We start from the raw sequence: 24,131 nt of genomic DNA on the forward strand, positions 1-24,131 counted from the left end.
TGATTGTCAAACTGGGTCTTATTATTCGGAAAATTGCTCATAAAAAAAAAACATTTAATCAAAATATGTATGAAAACTACAATTTAAGCAGAATTATCAATTTGATCAAATCAGTTTGCATTCAGTCTGGAGTCGCTCATTTGTTTGCCACACTTGTCGTTCACCTTGTGTGTCGTCAATGTTGAACAAAAGAACAATAATAATCTCAAAGTTAAACACACATTGGTGTACATTCAACAGAGAGAAAATTTAAATGTTGTTTGAAGACAGCGGTTAATTTCATATACAATTATTACGCCTGTGTTGTTCTTTTTTTCGTTCTTCATTCTTTTTTCGTTCATTCAAATTCGAATGAATTAGAAATACAAAATGTTTGTATTTGAGTTTTGAATAAACAAAAGATTTTCTAACGCATTTCAAATGTTTACGAGAGCAAAATTTTCAATGCTTGGACATTTTGAATGCGTATATTGAAATTCTGGTTATTTTTCAAAACAAGGTTATTCAAAAGATACACACAAAAAGTATTTAACAATAATGAAATTATAATTTTATTTGCCGAAAATTTTGAATACAATGAACATACAAAATAAAACCATTAGTGTAAATATGCTCGAATTACTACGTTATTATAATATTATCGCATTGAAAATGTTTCTATTTTCATTTATTTTATTCGATGATAAATGTCAGTTGCCAATGGCAAGAATGGCTATTGTATTTTTGGCATTTTGCACCGGAATGTGTTTCCGGTGTTGTTTTTCCGCGAGAATTCTGTGTGCCAATTGAATGTGGTGTTTCGAGCACTCTTCGTCAAATCGTATAATCAATTTGGAGTAGTTTCACATGACATTTCGCATTTGATGGAATTTAAGCATTGCGAATACTGCATGCAGCAAACTATCAAGATAAATCATCATCATTTTCAAAAGTTTCATCGAGCTCAGCGCAGCAATAATTGACATAAACGCTGTACCAGTACGATGTGATTGATTGTTTCATTAGAAATTGATGTTGCTGTTTAAGTGCGATATAGTTTTGTGCCGAAACTAAACGCAAAATCACTTATTGGTGTTGATCAATATCTCGATGTTCCGATTTTTTTGTTCGTTTGTCGTCGCTACTTCAGAGCTGTCGATAATTTTGAGTGGAAAATTCAATATACCATTGAGCGGCAATTGATAGAGCGCAAAATGGATGCATGCAGCCACTCAACGGTGCCAATGTGGGACATGTTGTGTGATTAGTGACTTAAGTTTAAAAAGTGATGAATGGATGCCATTTCTTTGTAGAGCGTTTAACGAATTAGCCAAAATGTCGGTCAAATTCAACGATACCATAAATCTGCAGCAATGTGTTAATAAGAAGCGTTCAGTGTCGATTTTTCTTTCTACAGAGAAAAACACCACTTTATGTCATTTTCAAGCAATTTTTCTGTCGCGCTTCAACTTCAGTCTTGCGCGCGTTCATAGTCGTCGCGTTTAAAAAGTAAAACTTTTATCGATATGATCTCTCGACCTTAAAACAATTTTTATCTTGCCAAAAAAACAGAATAAAGCTCAGCGGTAAAGAACCGTTTCGCTGAAACATTTTTACGCGCCACATAACGGGCACACATCCACCCACACGCACATATATATATATATACTATAGCTAGAGAGTCAGAGAGATATCAGTCTGTTGTTGTCGAAGTTGTGTCGCGACAGAAGGTGTCGCCTCCCCCATTCATTCAACACAATTCATTCGTTGTACGTGTGTATAATTTTCATCTTGGGAAATCTATGGCATCGAATTTAAGACGTATTTCATTGGAGACTTTTGCACACTTCGTTGCCTTTTAATGGATACTTAACGAAGTTCAACGGAAAAAAAATATTGCCCAAATTGACCGAGGTGATTACTTTCCATTTATCCAGCTGTTCAATATCAATTTTCCCCACTCTCGCCACCATATGACGTGACGTTTCTTCTCTCTCTCTCTCTCTCGCTCATCGGAATTTATGCTTGGCACATCGATTTTTCGAACGCAGAAAAATTACGCTGAGCTCTTTTATGATGGTTTTTTTTATTATTTCCCCATAATTCATTGGATTATCGCATTTGTTTCATTCATAGCGGTTGTGTTTGGTTTTTTTTTTGAAAATTGAGTTTAAGTCGTAGCTGGAGATCGTCTGTGCCGAATTTTTGATTGGGTTTGTCGTAAATTTCCTTCTGCCATGTTTTTTGGTGTGTGCTTATATGGATTTTTGTTTCGTTACGGATTAGTTGCTTTTGCTGTGCCAAAATAAGAACGAGAAAAAAATCGAACAGCAAAACAAATAAATTCATTCAAGTGCTCTATTAATCTTCTTAACATTGGGAAGTGAAAGAGCGATGCTATAAGTACGCTCCAAATACAACGATGAGGAAACGTATAAAAAATTTAATCTTCAAAAGCCAAGAAGCTTCCGTGCACGTTTGGCTTGAAAATGAAAAGCCATATGATCGACAGATTAAGGTAACATTTACGGAATTCGATTACTCGAGACCAATTTTACCTTTCACCATACGGTTCAAGTGCGCAAATTGAACTTAAAGAACGGTAAGGAATTCTCGTCAATACAAACAACAACGAAATTTATAACCGAATACAGCAAGTAAATAACTTGTGTGCATCGCCGTACAACACTACACACTCGAGAGAGAGAGAAAGAAAGAGAAAACGCATTCAAGCTTCGGTGCTCATTATTCGGTTGTGTGCAGCTTACAGTACAGTGCATAATCAGCATTCATCGACCGTACGAAAATTTATGCATCAGCAACAACATAATTAATCGGAAGTGTTGTAATGGAAATGCACACAAACTGGCATATCGAATGAAACGTTTATCGACAAGGAAATGCACAACGCAATACCATCCGGCTGCGTCTTGCTGCTCTCATCATTCCATTGCATTTTCATCTTTGTTAGTCGCCCCCAAAATCCTTATCAATGTTCATTGAATTGAAAGCACGAGAAGTTCGATTTAAAGGACAAAATTGTCGAAATAAATTCCAACCGAAAATGCAATTTTTTCCGATGTTCACTATAGTCTCACTGTGCACTCGCATTCGCAGTTGATTAATTTTTGAGATGTGGTTTTTCGCCACAAATGTCTGACGATCGATAAAACCCGTTCCAAGAATCAAGATTAATATTACTCTACTGTCCACTTGTCGTCGTCGATGTTGATTATTATGCTCACCAAACGTCCTGAAATTTACTATGCTTGGCAGAGAATTAAGACAATCCATTGCACTTGGTCTTGGCAACTCTGTTGCTACCATTCGAATAAACAAAATTGAATTTTTTTTAATTCATGATTTAAACTAATTTATATTGGCGGAATTCTCATTCAACTAAATAAAACACACTTTATTTTAATACAATATTTTGTTTATTGATTTTTAATAATTAATATTTCAGATATCACGAAATAATTGGGGTGCATGCATATGCATATTTGCTTTTTTTAAATTATATTTATTTAATTCCTCCCGGAAGACCACCCGTAACACCCTGGAATGTCTTCTGTGCTGCTTCCATAGCTCCTTGTCCAGCATTAGCTAAACCTTGTCCAGCATTAGCTAAACCTTGTCCCGCATTTTTAGTTGCGTCAAAAGCGGAAGTCATAGCATCTTGTGCAGCTCCAGTGGCACCGCCAGCTGTGCTTAGTCCACGTTGCAGAAATTCTAAAGGATTCATTCCATTCATCAGCCCTAGAGGATTAATGGGGCTACCATTTGATGAGCCAGCAGTTGATGAGCCTTGATTTGGTAACAGTTGGCGAAAGAAAGCTTCACACAAAAATTAGTTTAATATTATATTCACATCAAATTTCCATCCAAAGCTCTAACAAACCAAAAAAATATATGATGAAATGAAAGTAAAGAAATGGTCTTTTTGAAGTTTAACTCAAGAAATTTTCTTTCTAACTGTAAACCAAGCGATGTACGCTCAATTTTTACACACGCCCAAAATGTTCTGAGTTTGGTTCGGCTATGGCCAAATCTATATTTGATATCAAATGTTGTGGTACACATCTACCGACGTGTCCACAGCCTAGCTGACTAATGGCATATCGATACAACTTGACCTAAATTTTGATTTTCAAAATGTCAAGATTTGTTTCGCGCTGAACTGTGAACTAGGCTTCAACGTGCGACTTACCAGTGAAAGGATTTAAACTATCGACCATGTCCGCACCTCCTGCCGCCATTTTAGAGAACATGTCAACTACTTGTCTCGTCGGACCAGTGCCAACGCTATTCTGTTGTGCTGAAACACAGGCCAATGTCACCAAAACACATACAACGATTAATTTCATTTTGAAAATTCGCGATATATCTCTCAAACGTTGCCCAAAATTTACTGGATTCTTACTGACTGAATCTCATAGCTCTCAATCTTCTTTTATACTAAAATGAGTGTGACCAAAATAGTCTGCTTGTATCCATAGGCTCACCAATGTTTAAATATACATCCGATAAAAATATCTTTTGTTTCAATTTCAAACAATGTTTAATTGTGTTTTGAACAAGAAATCGGCTTCAATTCATTTTGAAATACGAGTAAGGAAGAGATACAGACACGATAATTACGACATCAATTTCGAAAACCAAACAATTCGGTTTTATTTGCTAAATTGTCGCTGCCAACAGAATATGAATAATGAATTAACTTGCAAAATGAAATGAATGTAAACAACTTTTCGAAATGCAAAGAATATGGTTGAAATGTAAATTTGTCATTGGCAAATTTGCGGCTTCATTTTCGCACAAATATTTTTCACTCAATATTATTTACTCAGACATTTTGTCGCATTCAAACAATGTACTGTTTTTCGTAGCCCAAATAACAATCAATTGAAAAAAAAAACACAAATTTGCCAAGTTGTTTTACATCAAATTGAATGCTAACAATTTGTTACCTAGAAATTGACAACAATTTTAAATTAAAAGTGAGCACAAGGCTGCAAATGATACTTTTTTTTATTTGAATACATTTTCTCGTTTTTTTTTCTAATCTTAAATAAATAAACGCGTAATATCTTAGATTCTGGGATAACCATCATTGACGGTGATTTCCATTGACTATAGAAAGCAGTTTTATCGTCTCAAACAAAATGAGCCATAAAATACCTGTTTCAATATAATAGGCATGTAAACAATTAATTTAGATGAACGTGATCAAATTCACCGATGAAACGAAATCGAATGGCATTTTCACACCCAAATTGTATATGTTGTCCAAATGCTTGAAACGTTCCAATCAACGTACTGTGCCATCGTTGTTTTGGTTTTGAATATCTTCATCTATATATATATAAATCGAATTCACATACAAAAATGGCATGTATTATTGCTCTTGAAGCGACAATTTTGCCTTCAATTGGGGTGGTGATTTTCCGGCATTTACCTGTTTTTTTTTGTCTCGTGCCATTTACGTGCGATACCTTCAAATGATTGGCTTTACATGCGACGAGAGCACAAATGTTTGGTGTCATTTGAATTGATCCAATTCAAAGTGAGAAACCATTCTGAAACAGGAACTCGCCCAAAGAAAGTAGGTGAGAACGAAAAAAAGTTGGATTTGTAGTAAAGAAAATCGGTAACATATGTGGCATCCTGTGTTACGCAAAAGAAAGCCATTTGATGTGGCTATAAAATGTGAGCTCCTCGGCAAAAGGCTGAAGCATCTGTTCGGTTGAGAGCATGGATATGACTCCAATTCTACCTTCAAGTTCAATATTTACAAAAGGAATGTGTCGTATGTGTCTGCTTCTGTGTGAAAATTTGGTATAAAAACACAAGGGCCGTCTTTTAAAGAAGAATGGCTTAGCTGCTATTTGGTGGTTTAAGAATTGCAACATGTACGGAATGTAAATTGATGAACATTAAAATGGTTGCCATAGAAAATATCATCGAAGAAGCATTATGGTGCCAATATATGGTAAGCGATGAGCGATGGGAACGAACGAAAGTCAGCCGAATGGCATAATGAGAGCCGTTTTGCGACAAACAAACAAATGTGAAAAGTGTCGAAGGCTCAACACAGAGCTTTCGCTTCGATGAATTGAGAAGACGACAAATAAGAAGAAAAATAACATAAAAAAATCATAAAGCATCTCGACACAATCTCCCCGGACATGAATAAAAGAAATCAACATACTCACACACACGCACTTAAATGCAAAGCACATAAATCGATTCCAAGTCATTTTCCGAGTGAACGATTCGTATTTGAATTTAAAATGAAGGCACCGCAACGTACATGCCATTGTTACAAGTTGTGACACGAAATGAAAAATAGGCGACTTGATGACACTATATCTATACAAACGAAATTGTGGCGCATAGTGTACAAACTAGTGTTGCAATGACGTGGCAAGTCGATGCAGAGGTGTGATTGCCAAGCGAAAGAAATGTTGGGCTAGGATGAAAGTGATGAAGAGATGGAGAGAGAGAGGAAAAAACGACGTCAGGTTGCTAGGTAGACTGAATGCCAAATGTCGAATCATGTGGCATCAGACTCAATGTGGCTTTGATTGGATGCAGAAGCAAATCGAAATTTACATGAATAATGTGGATACACCTTTACTATGATAATCGCATCCTTTGCCATTCGATGTGAAATTAAAATTCCACTCGATTCAATAGAGAACCGACAAACTCTGTTCACCATATACACACACGAATGACAAACCATTGTGGTTGAAAACTTCACAAAAACTTGACAAGCTTAAAACCGAAAATCTTCTGTCTCTCAACATGTTGAGAGCACAGGTGTTTATTGCACTCCTGACTTCATTTTATTGCATTTTTTCGATCAAGTTTTAGTGGCATTTAATTTTCACAAAAGCCAATGGCAAGTGACACAATAGATGCGACAGCTTTAGAAAAGTTCACCGAACTACAAGTTGTGCGGAATATGAGGTATGCCAATCCGAATGGTGTCAACGGAGGGATTTCGAGTAGAAAAATCGTGTTCACTTTCAAAACTTATGGGAATTGCGATTCACTTTAAAATGACACGCAAGTCAAGAGATTTCTCGAATATAAGTTACTCGACATCATCCTTTGCTTCGAAGTAGCAACGCTTGACGCTCACACACACACACACACACACACACACACACACATACAGTCGCGTACAATCCACTGGAATGATGTCGCTTTTGAAGTGGTTGCGGAACAACAGACATTCTATGAAATTCAATAACAAGCGCAACATATCACGTGATGTCAACTATCTTGTGAACTCTTGTGTGTTCGTGTGTTCTTCACCATGAAATGTATAAACTCAATTGGGTTTAATTGTGTATTTCAATCTAATCCCTTATTTAATTTTACCACTTTCGAATCCAATTGAATTGAAGATTGTCGTTCAATTTGAATCTTGAAGCAAAAAAAACGTGTAGATGCCCGAATTCGGAATTAGAAGCTTTGTTGCCATCGCGAGTTCTAGCTCCATCATTCCCCTTTCAGCCAATAAGCCGTAAAAGTTACTTGGTTACGTAATCACTCTGTCGTTAACAACGAAAACTCCGCTTTACGGGGAAATTCGAGCCAAATCCTCTGTTATTCGATCAATTGTAATTACGATAATAAGTGCGATAATTGGTATTAGAATTTCTCGGTATGCTGGGCGTTACCAAACGGAAATCGATTCAAATTGTACACAATCAGATAAAGTATTTGCGGAAACACCAATTTAAATCGCATTATGTTTATGAGGTAGTTACCGCAAAGTTTAAACCTAATTCAGACGGATATTGCGGAAAGATTTATGACAGCTTCAAGGCATGTACGAAACTCGGCACATGCACACACAAACGCCAATACGATTTGTTTCTCGGCATCGTTCGGCATGAACTTTTCTTCACCAAAACCGAAAAAAAAAACAAACACAGAAAACAAACCGCAATTTCTTCGTTTATTTGATCACATTTCACGGGAAAACGATTTGCGCCTTTCGTGCTCTTTTGTCTCAAATGTCAGATAAGTAGACAAGCATTGTTTTATTCTTCCTTCATACATATACAAATTGTGTACCCTCTTGTGCCATACCGAAAAAAGGGTGAAAACAAAAGTTGACCTATTTTTTTTTTCATTCGTATTACCTTTCGTTTTGGCACTGTCACTTTCAAACGGAAAGGTGTAAAGTATGTGCAGAAGAATTTTCACCTTCAAACAATGAACAAATGTGCGAAAAGGAAACGAGATTGAAAAGAAGAATAGAAGAATGAATTGAATACGTCACTCGTTGATGTGGCAAGCATTCCAAAAATTTGTTTTCGTTTTTGATTTAGAAAAAAAAGAGTGGGAGAGCAACAAGAATGGGAGCGAAAGAAAAAAAAAAACAGAGAAATTGTTGGCATTCTCTCAATACGTGCATTCTTTGCTATTCTGTTTCATTGGAGGTCGCAATAAAACTCACCGAAAAGAATACAGATAAAAACTTAACAGACATGTTGAAAAAAGTTGGTCGTGAAAATGGCAATCACTAAATTTTGCGCTATAAACATGGCTTTTCATTCTCTTTCATTCTTTCTCACTCTCTCTCTCTCGTCTTCTCACTCCAACTATCTACATAAAATTCAGTGTTGAAAACAATGCGGTGTCAACGCATACGCCACAAAAGCATCGTCATTGCCATCATTTTACGCTCAAATACGAATAAATCATCTATATAAAGTTGAACTTGTACTGAGACAGAGTGTGTGAGAGAGAGAGAGAGAAAAAGAGGTAGGGAGATGAAGAGCAAAACAAATTTATGCGTTGTTTTATTTTGTGCGAAAATTCAGCTGTTTTAATGTGTTAAAATGTTCAGTTGACTATGAACCAGCGAATGGTGCGGATGATGGTCGTTTGCCAAATGCCGGCTTTTATAGATGTTGCTTTTTTCGTAAGCGTATTCGATAGTGTAGCGGGTTTCGTGTGAACGTATACAAAGTTTTTCTTGCATAAGAAGTGGGTTCTACATCTGTACATCTGATACTCTGGCACATAACGATTTCCGCATCTCACATCGCATGCTTTTACGGGATGTGTGTTTTATTAATCATTTTATTTTGGTGAATTTCCTCGGTGGCATCCTTGATGTGGTCGTGGTGAGATGGTGATGGTGATGGTGATGGTGATGGTGATGGTGATGCAGTCGGATTTTCAGCTAATCTTCGCACTATCACTGTAATCCAATAGCTTTTCGGTTTTGCATATATGGTTGGTTGGCTGTAAAAAGCTTGGGTTTTATTGCATGAACATTTTCATTTGATAATAATTATTATCATTAAAGAAGTCGTAACCGAAACGCAATTTAAGTACGGGTAACACATTTACGGTGAAACGAGAAAAAGTGCACAAACTAAACATTTTAGCAGCCACAAAAAAAATGCTTGGATCAACATCTATGCTTTAGCAGTAGTCGTTGTCGTCGTCATCATCATCGTCGCCGCCGTAGCCATGACCATTCTTCGGAATACTAGATCCCGTTTATAGTTGTTAAATGGTTTTCCGCTTGCTTCAAATTATTTGCGGTTGCCATCATCTTCAGTGTGGCGCCATGGAAATGGACAAAAGTTTCCGTCTTTGCCCCATCGAGTGCACTCTCGCTGGGATTGTTGTGAATCCACAAACAAAGTTTTAGTCTTGAATTATGCAGCAATATTCAAATCATCTTTTCAGCCCGGAGGTAGAATAAAAGTTGTCGGTTGTTTGTTCCGTCTCTCCTCTCCTGAATCCCGACAAAAAGTGGCATAAAGTTAAATAGTTGAATATCCATGTCTAATTACTATCATCATATTATGTAAATTTTCCCCCAGCATTGTTTTAATTTCAACCACCTAAAAAGCACCACTCTTCAAATTTCATTTCGCTACGAATGACCACCAAGTGACCAGCTTCATTGTGAGTTCAACGGCCCATGCCGTTTCAAACTTATGTTCATAATTTTCGGTAACGAAATCATCCGCACAATGAAGGAACATTCTTTGGGACCGACTCGTTGCGTCAATGGTTTTCGGTCACGAAGCGCTCAAGCAATATAAATTCATAATCCTCGGCTAAAAATAGTTTATTTTCTTTCGAAATATTTCTGCGAACAATTTCGGGAATGAAAATTTATCATTGAATGGAAGAAATTTAGAATCTCTACGAAGGGTAAAAGTATTTCGAAAGAAATAGGTTGAAGTGAAAAATCATATTTTACTTTTTTTTAGAAAAAATGGACCATTTCACCTCTGGAAAGCTCCAATGGTGAATGAAATCCAATTTTATCAACCTTCCGCTTCTGAAATAAGATTGTGCTGATAAGGCATTTTCCTTTGGATTCTGCTTCGGAATGCATTTTATGAAATATCCGTTTCTGTGACGCATTCAATAAGACGAGAAATGAAAAGAAATGTCATTTGTATCGTATATGTATACAATTGTGAATTCACTATCAACGTATTCATTTCACTATGTTTTGAGCTTCTCATGTATATATGAGCGTTTGTTGCCATTCAGTTTGCTTAACGAGGCGTGCTATGCTCGCACTTTTCTCTCGTTCTTCAATTTATTTAAAGTGTTGAGCTCTTGAGTTTATCCTCCTAAACTGAATCACTCTAGCTAAAGTCATATGAGTTGCTTTAAATACAGTTTTAAATGTTGTGTTCCATCGTTTTTCTTCTGTTCACAAACGTAGCACATGTTCATTTGGCAAATGTAAAATTCCTTTAGATTCTGTTCATCATGCCATGACATTGTCATGTGACAAATACCATACAATCTTCTTCAAAAGAGTGCTAATTTTGAATTTATATAGAACCAATACCATCATCGTCATATGTTCTTAACTTGATTTACATATTCACATGTGAAAATGGATGAGAACTTTTGATTTAATTAATTAAAAGCAAACGTTTTTGTTTGTATCAATGTTCGATTTTTGTTCCGAAAATAGCCGAATTTATTCGAGAGGTACCCTAATTTTTCAGCCAATTGCCTTCAAATTTGGTATAGATTAGTTTTTTCATGAAAAAATAGATTCCAATAACTAAATGGCAATTTTATCTGCAATAACGTATAGTCGCCGATCAAAGTATTTTTCAGTTTTGGTGAGTTCAACCATGTTTCGTGCTATATCTCCCGAACCACCCAACCGATTTTGATGAATAGGGTACCAAAATTTATGGGAAGGTCTCAACTTTTAAGTAATTAGGTTTCTATTATAATTTTAGAGTTCCAAACGAGAATTCACTGTGCCATGTTGATAGACCTTGGAGCTTATTTTCCTTATTCAAACGTGTCCCGGAGAGAGTAAAAATGCAGAATCGTTTATTTTGGGGTCCTCTAACATCGTGCATTCAAAACCCCAATGTGCGAGACAACAACTTTTATTTTGTCGCACGGTGCATTCATGCAAAAAACCTTATATTAATATTCAATATATTCATTTATAACGTGAGCACAGAAAACTTCTCTCCAAAATCTGTCGAAGTGTTGGTCGCACGTTGATACATAGGCGACAAAAGCGTGCGTGTGTATGTTTTTATTCGCCGATGTGTGTTTTTCTCTCTCTCTCCCTCTATGAGTGTGTGTTTGTGTGCTGGAGCATCAGCTAAACCACAATCATATGAAACAAATTCAGATAATGCGGCAACAGTTCTTAGTATATTCAACCGACATTTTGAAGGAACGACTTTAGTTTTCGGGGTTTTCCATCAGAGTTTTGCTTTAATTTGAAATTATTTCAATTAGCTGAATTAAATTTCCATTTTGAAAATTAATTATCAGCACGAAGGAAGTGAAAGAATGAGCAGAAAAATCCCCATTTTGAATGTTAATCATTTTCACAAGAATTATTTGCGTTGTGCGTCTAATTAAGCAATGCCTTCGTAGAAATGCGAGCTTACGAGACACGTGGTGCGTGATTCTCTTAACAAATCATCGTCTTTGTGACGCAATCTCTTCTCTGTGATGCTGGGTTTGTCGTTGCTGCTTCTTTTCATCCATTCATTACTTAGCGCATGAATATTCCAGCAAAGGAATGATCTTCGTTCAAATGTTCCCTTTGATGCTGAGCGGCGGCGACAGCACTGGCTGTTTTGAAAAACCAAACTAACTGGAAAAAGAATTGTTGCAACGTGCGTTGGTTTTCGTTGCTACTAGATTCCGTGTAATTAAAATGTAAATGACAGATTTCATGCCTTTGTTTTTCCGTTCGCTTTGCGAAATGCAAAAACCCAAGCGAATCTAATTTTTCATATATATGTGTTTTTAAAACTCGGCTCAAAAATTCATTAGTACGGACTTATGCAAATGGCACAGCAACATAAATGGAAAATTACGGCTCGATATCAACATGTTCGAGTTGTTTCGTGGAAATGCTCGATTTTATTTCAAGTCACACTGAATTGAGTAGCCGAGATTTTACTTTCTAAGGAATATTTTATTCATTCACTTTTACTGCTTGCTACTCTGATGTACACAAAGTTTAACAGATACATTGAATTTGGTTGAATTTACTTTTGGTATAAATACACGATACAAGTACACGATTCGGTTACTTTGACACAAATCAAACTTTAGCATTCACATGAATCGATACTTACCCGCATGGAAAAAAATGACTGACTGACTTTAGATTCAGTTGACTGTAGTTGATTGAATTTATATTTTTATATGAAAAAAATCACTTTGTCCCAAAATAAGCAAATTATTTTGACTTGTAACTTTAAACGATTTTAATTAACTTTGATAGACTTACACTATACGTTGTACTGAAATGTCAATCAAATTAAGTCATTTTGTTCCGAAATTAGTTAACTGACTGGCCAGTTACAATATTTGCACACGGGTATGCATAGGAGTTGTATTCATTCCATTTATTTCAATTACACAGTTAATGCATTCTCTATTTAAATTATTCTCTCTATGGTCTCTGTAGAACTTTAGTCGAAATAGCTCTTTTTGTAATGGAACTACATATTTCCTAACTATAATGGAAGTGTATCGTTTAACGCTCTTCTTTCATCGTACATTAACATCTATGGTGTCAATCAGGAGGACCAAAAGGAACAGAAAAGATTATTTTCCATTTTCTTGGCAATTTCCTCTGTGCAAAAATTAATTCAAAGTTAATATTGAAATGGAGACAAAGAGCGAATGAAAAATAAAGTTTACGTTTCTAGATGAGTGCGATATTATAGAACGACTTTTTTCATCGGTGATTATTTAAGCGTTTTTTTCTCTCCCTTTTCCTTTCACTCTCCGTCTTTTAGCTTCACCAGCAGATGTTTGTTCAAGAGGTGAATTGGAAATGGGCAAATCGAAAGTTTCATTCACTTTGAAAGTTTGTGTGCAAATGTTTTAAAGTAGGACACTAGGTGTAATATGCGATTTCGACGAGTGCACTCGCCGTCTCTTTTGAAAAAGCGCATAGCTAACGTACACAGCACACCACTCCATATACAATTTGATTATTGGCCATTGAAGTGAGCAATAGAAGTTTTGCTAACAGTTTCAAATTAATTCCCCCTTTTCCAAGTAATCGAGTTATAATTAAACTGAAATTATCATGATTGTTATTAATATGATGAAGATGCAATTAGTTTTGGAGAAAAGAGCAATTTACAATTTGGATTAGTCGTTGCACGCACGCACACCACCCCCCCTCACGTGCGTTGTAAATTGCAAGTGGCGATAACAGTGGCTGTGTTGTTGCCACCACTGTTGCTGCTGCTGTTGCTTGCTCGAAACTAATTCAATTCCACTTTCATTTGCTACTTCATCACAACTCATTGATAACATTCTCAACTGATGATAAACTTTTCTGGGCGAACGAACGTTCGACAACGTAACGGTAAGTTGTTGTAGCCAGCTGCTTGAATGTACGCATACATATTTAACACAGACTGAATCAGGCAAACTCATTTGAAAATAAGTTTAACTTGTATAAAATTATGTTAAATGTAAACATTTTAAAGATGTTCCCCTTTTGTTCGAAACGCATTGCGAAATCGAAAGTTCGTCGAAAATTTCCCGTTCACTTTTCAGGCAAACAAAATTGAATCATCAAATGCGCGTGAAATCTGTTTTCAATTCGAATAAACCAATGAATAATATATTCAAGTTTGGTTCAACAACAGAAAAAATAATAATAAATTATCGTTAAAATGTTTGCGATGCGTGTGCTAATTCGAGTTTGCTCAAATAAACAATAGATTTTTTTTTCTCCCATTGCTGTTCTTGGTGCTCCGTTATTTTTGCAGAAGTTTCTTTTTCATTTTGTTTCGGTCGACCCAATTTTTTTCAATGATTCATGTTGAATCAAACAGAGTTGGCTCTAATTAGAACAATGATGCTGTGTATTTAAGCCCAACGAAAGCGTGGATAAGTTTAATTTACGGCAACGCGATCTCGTAACTCAATTCATTGTGAAAATTTCACGGAACGACAAGTGTTTGCTCTTAATAATTATTTCGAAAATAAAAAAAAACGAAGCGAAAAAAAATTCCTAGTGCAAAAAAGTGTTATATTGCCATCAAGTTTTAGATATAAAAGAGGGTGCAAGTTCGCTGTGAAACTTATAAACGTTGAGTGAAACGGTGGAAAAGAGAGCCGCAAGAAAAGAATTTCAAAATGACGAAGTTTCTAACTTTAGTTGGTTTATTCATAACACTTCAGGTATTTCTTTGGGGCGGAAAAAATTTCTTCAATTTTCTTGTGTCAAAATATTTGGATTGTAATGAATTTGTGTTTCAGTTGGCTGAAAATCAGTATGAAGTCATCGCACAAAGTCATCCATTGAGTGTTCAAAAGCGATCCGATCCGTCTTTGGGACCGGTTGGTGGGATTGCTATTAAGCATCCACTTCAAGCAACTGTTTATGCACACCGACAAGGATTGATGAAGTTGTTGGTACCGTTTGAGATAACAATTGTGCCGTTAGCGGGTGGTGGTGTTCCATATCCTGAGGTGCCAACAAATGGTTATCCTATCTCTGGCCAAGTCAAACCACAACAAGATGTTAGTCACTTGCCATACAATCGAAACACCTACCGACAATATCCTTCTTCACAATTCGGTCCAAGCTATTATCCACCCGCTTCATATCGATACTCCTATCCTTCATACAATCCAAGCAGCTATAATAGTTACAATGGCTACAATCAACAGTACCGCAATCCATATTATGGTGTGCCGGCTCGTCGAGTTGATATCAGCCATACGAAACCATGGCCACAATATCGTCCAACTCAACAAGTAGGTAAATATTTTATTTTTCCCATCGAATAAACCTTTTTACATAGAGAATATTTAACTATGTCAATTTTAACGTCGATTCAACTACTTCTTCGGGGTGGTGAAAATGAAAAATAAGGTCAAACCCGTGTACAACGCAATAAACGCAACACACAATTGGTCCGGAAATAATTCGGCAATCAACATAAGTAGTCTAGTTAATAATGTAACGCACCCACCGAATGCATCGGCACCAACTGCAAGTAAGACCATCGTATGATGAATAGATCCATTTTCGTCCAAAATCCATTCATTCCAAATTTTCTCATAATCAACTCAACTTTTTATTGAAAAAAATTCTCACAGTCACAACAACGACCGCACCCGGAATCCCACAGCCAACAACATTGCCAGCTAACACGGCCGCTGCTACATCGACAACAACGAGTACAATAATACCGGAACCAATGCCCGAAGTACCAACTGATGTTCCACTGGCACAGTCCTTAGAAAAAGAGGCGAGCTACATTCAACCCATCTTTGTTCCACCAAATTTAGCGTTGGACGGAACGATTCTGCCAAATGAAATGAATTTCAATGGGGAATACAGCGATCGAATAAACGGCAATTGAAAGCAAACTTGAACCCAACAGTAAGTAGACAATGCAAAATCAACGGAAAACATCAACCCACAACTGAAGAGAATATAGGCAGCTTGTGCTTCGTACGAACAATGCTATTGATTTCGGGGCCGGAAAGTTATATTTGCACCATTCCAATGCAGAACCAAACAAAAAATTACGCTTTTTTTTGAAATACTTGTTTTTACAATCTTAGAAACATACTTAGATTTACATTTCCCAAGATACTATTCACTCTTTTCTTTCGTGTGATGGGTTATGAATAAAATGACGTACAAAAATTCGAGATAAAATATCAAATAGAAGAATGTATCGAAAACGATTTTCAGCGTTTTTATTCCAACATCAACAGTGATTATGTTCAGTTGTTGTGTTCGTTTGTTCGAGGCATCGGCTGATTTAGCTGTGGGAATTCAAGGCAAAATGTGAATGAGATCGATTGACTTTACATGTATGTGTTTCGTGCACAATGTGTACTACACATTCACTGGATGCCATATGATTTCGATTCAAAATTGGTGTCTAGAGACAAGCATTTTATTTGTGGCATTGTGTGTTTTTCTCTCTGTGTTCAAGAATCCATTCAAATGGCGTGTCGGTTACTTTCATTTTGAATTCCATTTCAAAGTGATACGCTTTCCTTGGCTTCAATGCTGGCGCATCTTTAAAGTGTATTTCGAGAGCTCATTGAACAGTTCCTTTGAAGTGATATATTATGGTATGTGTGGTTTGTTGAAGCAAAGGCGTTCTCCATTCGATACGACAACAAGTAAAATCAAGACTTAGCCGATTGCAGCGACTTGAGATGTGGCGGGGAAGCGAGTGCTTGGTGCGAAATAAGCAATTCAAATTCCATGTCTGACATTCAAAATTCCAAAACCAAGCCAATATCGTTCTTCTTCTTCAATTTGCGGATTTGTCGATTCCGAATAAGAAATTCGTTTACGCAGCACCATGGAATGTACGTAGGCAGCGTGTATGGGTGTGTTTATCGAGATAGATAAAATATTTCGATGAGAAAATTTAAATATAAATTCGAATTTTTTCAGGTGGTCTTAAAACATCTCTAACTCTCTGCTTATCTTATTGACAAACATGCGAAAAGCTTTTTTTCTGCTCATCGCATTTCAGACACTTATCGCATAACGGAAACCATCCATGGCAACAATAAGTTAAAAGATACTTATATACACAACATGGAATATGTTGTGATGGCTAGGTATTAGACAAGATTTCAGATTTTTGAGAAGAAAAAAAATCGATTCAATAATCCATTTTGAATAAGTCCTAATTTTTCACACCAATCCCGTTACACGAACGTGTCAATATGAACACCTCACCAGATGAAGGTGCAACATTTCAACTCCCGGAAGAAAGCAGATAAAAAGTAAACAGAAAACTAACCGAAAGTTGTTGAAACTTCTAGCATGTTCTAACAAAACCATATGCAAAGTACAAATTTCTTGAATACTTGAATGGTCAATTGGTCATGCAGTTTTGATCTGCCTGGGATTATGTTGTTGACAAGCTTTTACTAATTCCCAACTGCATTTTGAAGGGCTATTTAATTCATCATCTTTTTATATTTACATTTCAAATCTTCTTTGCTAAAAGTTTATGTGTGTGACCTTATGTGGTCCTGGACATCGACAGCAAAAATGCCGGCAAAATGAATTCACCATTTTTCAAAAATTTGTTTTTGGTTTGGCTTTGCTAAGATAAATTGATTTCCCTTCTTCTCGCACACAAGAACACAACGGGGTCAAACGGCTGGCTTGCGTTCGTTCAGCACCTACCGCAACAATGCTTGCGAAGGTCATGGAGAGTTAGTCAGTGTAACTGGAAATTGAGAATCGCTTATTTTGAAACCATGCAAAATATTCGTGATATTTTTTTTCGTACACATTTTACCAGAATTTCACTTGTGGTTTCGTTCAGTTCAGTCATATACATACTTCACCAGCAACTAATACAGCAGGAATCGTCTTAAACTCCATACACAGAAGCCACAACCAATTTGTTTCGTAGATGCTGTCAATAAGTCCATTTAATCAACTCGACAACCAGTCATTTTTCATGAACAAACTCATTTTTCACGCATCAACTACGTATATGCTGTGTGGCTGCAAATAAATTCGGTGGCAAGCAGGAAAGGAAACAAACCAATTTCATCGTTAAAATGAAATCGTTAAAATTGGAATTCGCCCATTTTTCATATGCAAAATGAAGCACACCCATACATAAACACACTTGCACACCCATCCCATGGAGACCGACACGTGTGTACCACAGTTTGGCTCATCTAGTGTGAACATTAGGAATGTTTATGATGTGCGAAAAGCTCTACACCGAGCCAACGGTCACTTCGAAAAACGTTATCGAATAAATTTGAATAACAAGTGTGTGCTTCAAGGCAAAGAAAAAAAACTCCCTCAAATATCGAGTACTACGACCACATTTATCGGTGACCGAACCGCATCAACCGAAGTGGAAGTAGGTAAAGAACGCAATTCCTCACAATCCCGGAACAAATACGATGCGGAATAGTTTTCAAAATGGTAATATTAAAATGTCAATTTCTCATTACAAACGATCTGGTAGCAGGAAGAGAAATGAACGTATTCCAATTTGAAATCAACTTCAAATGTGTTACTATTTCAATTATCGGTGAAGCGAGCAAATTGCGTGAAAAAGAAACCGAAAAAAATTAAATGAGCAAACACCACATTTTTTGTGCTCGCTGAAGCGTATGATTTATTCTATTATGGCATTCTTTTATGTCGTTGTTCCGTTTCGATTTATTTTACCAATGGCTTTGTGTGCGCATTGATTCCATCGAGAGAGGTAGCGAGTGGAAGAGATGGAGATCGAGACAGAAAAACGTTTCGGATTGAATCAGTTGTTGGTCTGATAACATTGGATATAGGTGAGCCTTTGAGAAATTGTAAGTACATTTTTGTGGCATCGTATGCATCGTTTAGCCGCCTCTTCCCTTCGCTACCAATTCCGTTATGCGGTAATTCATTTTATCGGATGTCATTACCATTCATCATTTATATTATGAAAAACCATGGCATCGAAATAATGTTGGATTCGGGTGCCCTTGGTGGTTTAGCACACAGGCACAAGCGGTTCGAAAATCTTCTGCAAAACGCTTGCCAGCAATAATATTTTGTCATGGACACGCTGCGTACGCGCGCGCGCGTGTGTGTGTCTGTGTGCCGTTATGAAAGCGAATATGCTGTGGTGCATGGCCATTTTTAACGGTGTTGTTGTGGTGATACTGACAATGTAGTGAACGCACGGATGCTTCGATATAGGTAGGTATCCGTTTTGGTTCTCATTTCGGGCGGTCGTTATCTTTGTTCGGTGCAGAAACTGCACATTTAAATCAGAATATTCAGTGTGTAATAGCAGTTCGAATATTTTATGCGTTATTCTCTTTATGTCGCTTCTGGAAATGGGTTTGTGTTCTTTTTTTTGGTCGACATCACTATTTGATCAGAGTCCAAATTGTGTTATGTGTGTTGGTTGGTTGAATTCACTACATAAAACTGCTCTTGAACCATAAACACATGCAATACGCTTAAGCATAGCCAAAGGTATCTACGATATGCGTCACCATCGTCTATCCTATATATGTATTGTTGCGACTGGCACACGAATGTCGTTGAACGAACATCAAAAGGGCTGACACAATTAATAGGAATTTGTGGTGAAACGCTTCTCTTCACATGAATGAAAATACCCACAATTGGATACTTTTCTACAACAACTGCACCGAAGCCGACATCTGCCGAAGTGAATTCGGGTCAAAATTAAGTGAAAATTCAATGTTGCAAATAGTCTCAAAGATGTATACTCAAATGGAATGCTTGCTGCTGGGCTCCATTTCACAAAATACTGGCACACATCATAAAATTACAAGTGAAACGTTGAAGTGCTAATAGCTGCAAGGTGATAAGAAATAAACAGTTCACCACAAACTGTCTCTCTCTCTCTCTTTTGTTCTCGCCACATTGACGCACATTTTATGGGCCGTTGAATGGCGACGCTATCTTATCTCTTTCAAGTTATTATTATTGTCTATCAATCTTTTTTCAGCTTCTCCCATCTTCATCATGAACAAAAAAATGTGTGCCGTAAGACCAAGGAAAAATTCACAACGGCACTTCTGCCTCAAGCGCATCAATTTGTTTTATTGAATTTATGCTGGGAAGAAAAAATTTGCAAATATTTATCTTGATGAGCAATCGTTTGTTTGTTTGCTAAAATTTGATTCATTTTGATTAATGACACTCGCGCATTTTTTTCGGTCGTTGGAATTTTCAATTAAAAAACAAACCTGTGTGAAATCCAAACTGTGAATCAAATAACAGCATACTGAATTACGCTGAATTTTTTTTAAGGTTATCCTCCAGAGTCAATGCAAAAATCTTAATGGAATCGGGCCCTGGCCAAAAGCTTGTATACTGTACACGCTCTCGTGTGCTGGACATTTTCATGATGTTTATATTCCTTTTTATGGTTTTTCCCGCTCAACACAGAGAAAGAACGATACCATCTCCTTTCAATGGAAAACTATTTCAATTTTCAGTTTTTTTTTCAGACACAACGAAATGTTAATGTGTGTCCGAAGTTTGTGCAAAAATGTCTGTGATCATTGACTTAATTTATGGTAGTCCACTTTTCGGTCGGTGAGCAAGCGAGAAAGAGAGAGAGAGAGAGAGAGAATTTGATGACGCATCAATTTTGTTTTGGACGTTCTCCATTCTCTTGCACCTTCCACTCACCTTACTTTTTCTCCGACAATGTGGTTTTGTTTTGGATTTTACTTCTAATAAAACGATGGTGTTGTCGACATTATATCGACTGACCTTTTTCGGCCACAGTCCACTGCTGAAAAGAGTTAACTTTTAATGATTTAAATTGATTGGTTGCAAAGTAGAAAGCGTATACGCTTGTGTTTCAACGTTTTTTGTTCGTGCTTTTTGACATTCACCATAGCCGAATTAAGTAGAAAAAATTCAAGTATGAAATACTCCAAATAATTTTCATTTTTCCTCCTTGAAATTCCCATTCAAACGAATGGCGAACCGAAATGAGCATCATTGCAATGATTTTATTTGAAAATGTGACATTTTAAATGGAAGCAAATGTACTCAAAAACATTTCCAAGTTGTGCAAAAGAAAAATTGAAGAAAATGGCAAACACGAGACACACACAGAGGAAGAGAGAGACAATAAAATGAGCATCATTGCTACAAGCTGTTTCATATTTTCCGCAGATAAAATGCCGTCTAATTTGTATGTAATGAGCGTGGTTGTTGTCGAAACATTTTCGCCAACTGAGTTAGACACACGTATCAAAACCCATTTGATATGATGAAGCGGAAGATTGGCAACTGGCAATATTAACTGATGCACGCTCATACATACATTTTTAAAACCATATATTCATTTTTCTGCTTTCGCATTAAACGGAACACCATATTTATTTAATTAGCCCGTCGCCTTTTGTTCATTTCTCATATCAACTCAATTCGTCGAGTTACAAGCAGTAAATTTATTCAATTTCCGCTAAATGGCCACAATGGTTTGGTGTGAGTAAGACTCTTTCAATCGAGTATTAAATCGAATGTTCGCTTGATTAAATCAAATAAACATAGAGCGAGTGGCGTGCGTGCATGTGAGCGCGTGAAAAATGACATATCCACCATCGTAAAGGATAAATGCGCTGCTTAATTACGATTCTCGTCAGCGTTAGTGATAATCTTAGCACGTTTCGCTTCCCATAGACGCGTTAATTTTATTCAATATTACACATACGCCATGTGTGTCAAACTCCCATATAAGAGACTTTTAATTACACCGAAAAAAAGCAGCAACCATAAGAAAACTGAGTAAAACAAGAGCGAAGAAAATGTTCATCACAGACAGAGCTGGATGTGTGTGTCTGGAACATTTGAAGCGACCGTAAACGAAAGCAAAATTTAAAGTTTTAATATTATTAAAATAAAGTGAATACACATTATGGCCACTTGTCTATTATATTGCCATGACGTTGACGAAATACAAACAACACCACAATTGATGGTTTTAAAATTGGGCGAAAGTTTAAGTTAATTTGATAAATTTGAACTAACGTCTAAGTGAAAAAAAAACACAGTTCATTAGAAAATTCTAGATGAACTTATTTTGGATGGTGAATGATATGATGAAATTTTCAAATAAACATTAAACAAACATTTATAAACACATTGTGGAATTCTATTTCATTCCTAGAACACATACACACTATGTTTTTCGAAGTTGATCTCTTTGGCTCTGGCGCGGGAGCGTGTTCTAGTTTTCACTTGTTTTCGCAGTTGAAATGTGTTTGAAAGCTGGCATAGCGGGCGTTCTAAATGGATGTGGCATTTGTGTTTGCAAACAAGTGGTTTTCTCATCAAATAACAATACTTCCATTGCAAATATATGGCGAATGTATTTTCTCTGCTCTGCGCTGACGGTTTGCGGTTTCTATCTACGTATTTCTGGCAATCATACGCATGCAGCCGAAATTGAATACCAAGTGGTAGAGCGTTTTTTTTCAGCGGGGCAGAAGTTGTGTCTCACGGCCTATGTTGCCCACAATCTCTTGAGCATTCGCAAGTTTTTCGAACATTTTTTTCTCCTCTTTTCTCATTTGACAAACAAACACAGTCAGAACATGCATTTGCCTTAATTAATTTTACCTAAAGGAATGTTTGCGTGGTGTCCCGTTTTCAAAGCACAAACGTTTGTTTTTCCATTGTTTACATTTATAATCTCGTTTAGCTCGTTGAAACTTGACGCGCAGTGTGCTCTTTGATCATTTTAATATGATGGTTACTATACGTTGTCATTTCATCTGGGCCTGTCTGCTGTTGACCTTGTCTCGGGCTTGCACAGATGAAGTTCGGATATCAATGCTTTTTATTACCATTGAATTTTTTTCGAGTGTGTGTGAACGACTGTGGGCCGAAAATGTCGTGCCTCAACTTTTCTTCCCTCTTAAGCGGCGGTGACATTTATCAAGCGAAAAAGAAGACAGACAGATAATTTTTCAGCCATAACTTGATTAATCAAACAGCAGTCTGCGTCGCTGCATGAAAAGTAAGTCTGGTTTTAAGGCAATGATTGCATATTAATCATGTCGGAATTTAATTTTGTGTCATACAGAAATTCATATTTTCCCTATCTTTTTTGTGGGCTGTAATAGCGCTTTGAAGTGAAAAATCCATCAAATTTAGCTAGGGAAAATGTTTGCATATTTGAATTAAGCAGACAACGAGCGTCCACTTTATGGTCGACACTTAAAATATATAATGGCATTCAGACAGCGAGAAAAAAATCGAGGTGGCTGCAAAATGTCCATTTTTTTCCAGATTTATTCAAGGTGACAGTTTTCAAATGAGAATATTCTGCTTTTTTTACTTTAGCAATGTGCACCTTCAACTGATAAGTTTCACCGCTACCTGAGTTGATCAAATATTGAATAACCCACATTTTCATTGGGACTAATTTGAAAAGCATTTGAGCCTTATTACACGCTAAGACAACCACTTGCTTGGTTGCTTCTTTCGTCTTGTCGGTCATGCGAAACTGCTTCATTTGAATGCAAACAATAACACAGTTTGCTTCTTGTGCAAATTCTTCCAAATGTTCACAAGTATCGTTTCACCGAAGAACAACTTATGCATCTAATTGAATGTAGTTTGAAATTAGCAATTTCATATGTTCCAATTTAGATAATCTTTGTGTTCAACTGTGTTTCCGAAGAAAGTTTTCCATAGAAATCTCATTTGTCCTTCCGGGCGCACCGAACGACGAACAAATTTGAATAAGAATAAATGGGTTTATACGAAGTGTCAAGTGTGTGGTAGGGTTGGTCGATTTTGATTTTCTGGGAGAAAAAAATGGAGTGTCGGCATGACTTAGCATTTGATGAGAGGAGAAAACTTTGTTCCGGCACTAACCCAAAAAAATGTCTCTGGTTTGGCCCGTTGCTAACCGCGCGAGCACCTTGAAAATACCTTAAAATTGTTGAAAGTCGTTGGGTTTTTGGCATTTTCCATCACTTATAATGAACTTCTGACAACACCATCGGATTTCTCGTAAAAAATTAAAATTTTGTGTCCGATAGAAGCCGAAAATCGCCAAAAATTGCCCTTTTTGCTTAGATTTATATGAAACAAATTCAATCTAGTGTTCTCAGTAAAA

At 36.6% G+C, this 24,131-nt stretch overlaps 2 protein-coding genes across 2 annotated transcripts; one reads left to right on the top strand and one right to left on the bottom strand.

Moving 5' to 3' along the window:
• Positions 1-3,422: 3,422 nt before the first annotated feature.
• Positions 3,423-4,426, bottom strand: LOC129566473 (uncharacterized). Its single transcript, XM_055442439.1, has 2 exons — positions 4,190-4,426; positions 3,423-3,816 (listed from the first exon to the last, which is right to left on the bottom strand). The coding sequence occupies exons 1-2, from the start codon at positions 4,344-4,346 to the stop codon at positions 3,503-3,505; spliced, it is 471 nt and encodes a 156-aa protein (XP_055298414.1). The 5' UTR covers positions 4,347-4,426; the 3' UTR covers positions 3,423-3,502.
• Positions 4,427-14,623: 10,197 nt separating this feature from the next.
• On the top strand, positions 14,624-16,134 carry LOC129571665 (uncharacterized). The gene is made up of 4 exons (XM_055451482.1): positions 14,624-14,688; positions 14,767-15,267; positions 15,386-15,509; positions 15,613-16,134. The coding sequence occupies exons 1-4, from the start codon at positions 14,644-14,646 to the stop codon at positions 15,876-15,878; spliced, it is 936 nt and encodes a 311-aa protein (XP_055307457.1). The 5' UTR covers positions 14,624-14,643; the 3' UTR covers positions 15,879-16,134.
• Positions 16,135-24,131: the final 7,997 nt, after the last annotated feature.

This window comes from Sitodiplosis mosellana, unplaced genomic scaffold, assembly GCF_009176505.1.
Source record: "Sitodiplosis mosellana isolate CC-2019 unplaced genomic scaffold, AAFC_SMos_1.0 Smas_scaffold_1, whole genome shotgun sequence".
Taxonomy (NCBI): domain Eukaryota; kingdom Metazoa; phylum Arthropoda; class Insecta; order Diptera; family Cecidomyiidae; genus Sitodiplosis; species Sitodiplosis mosellana.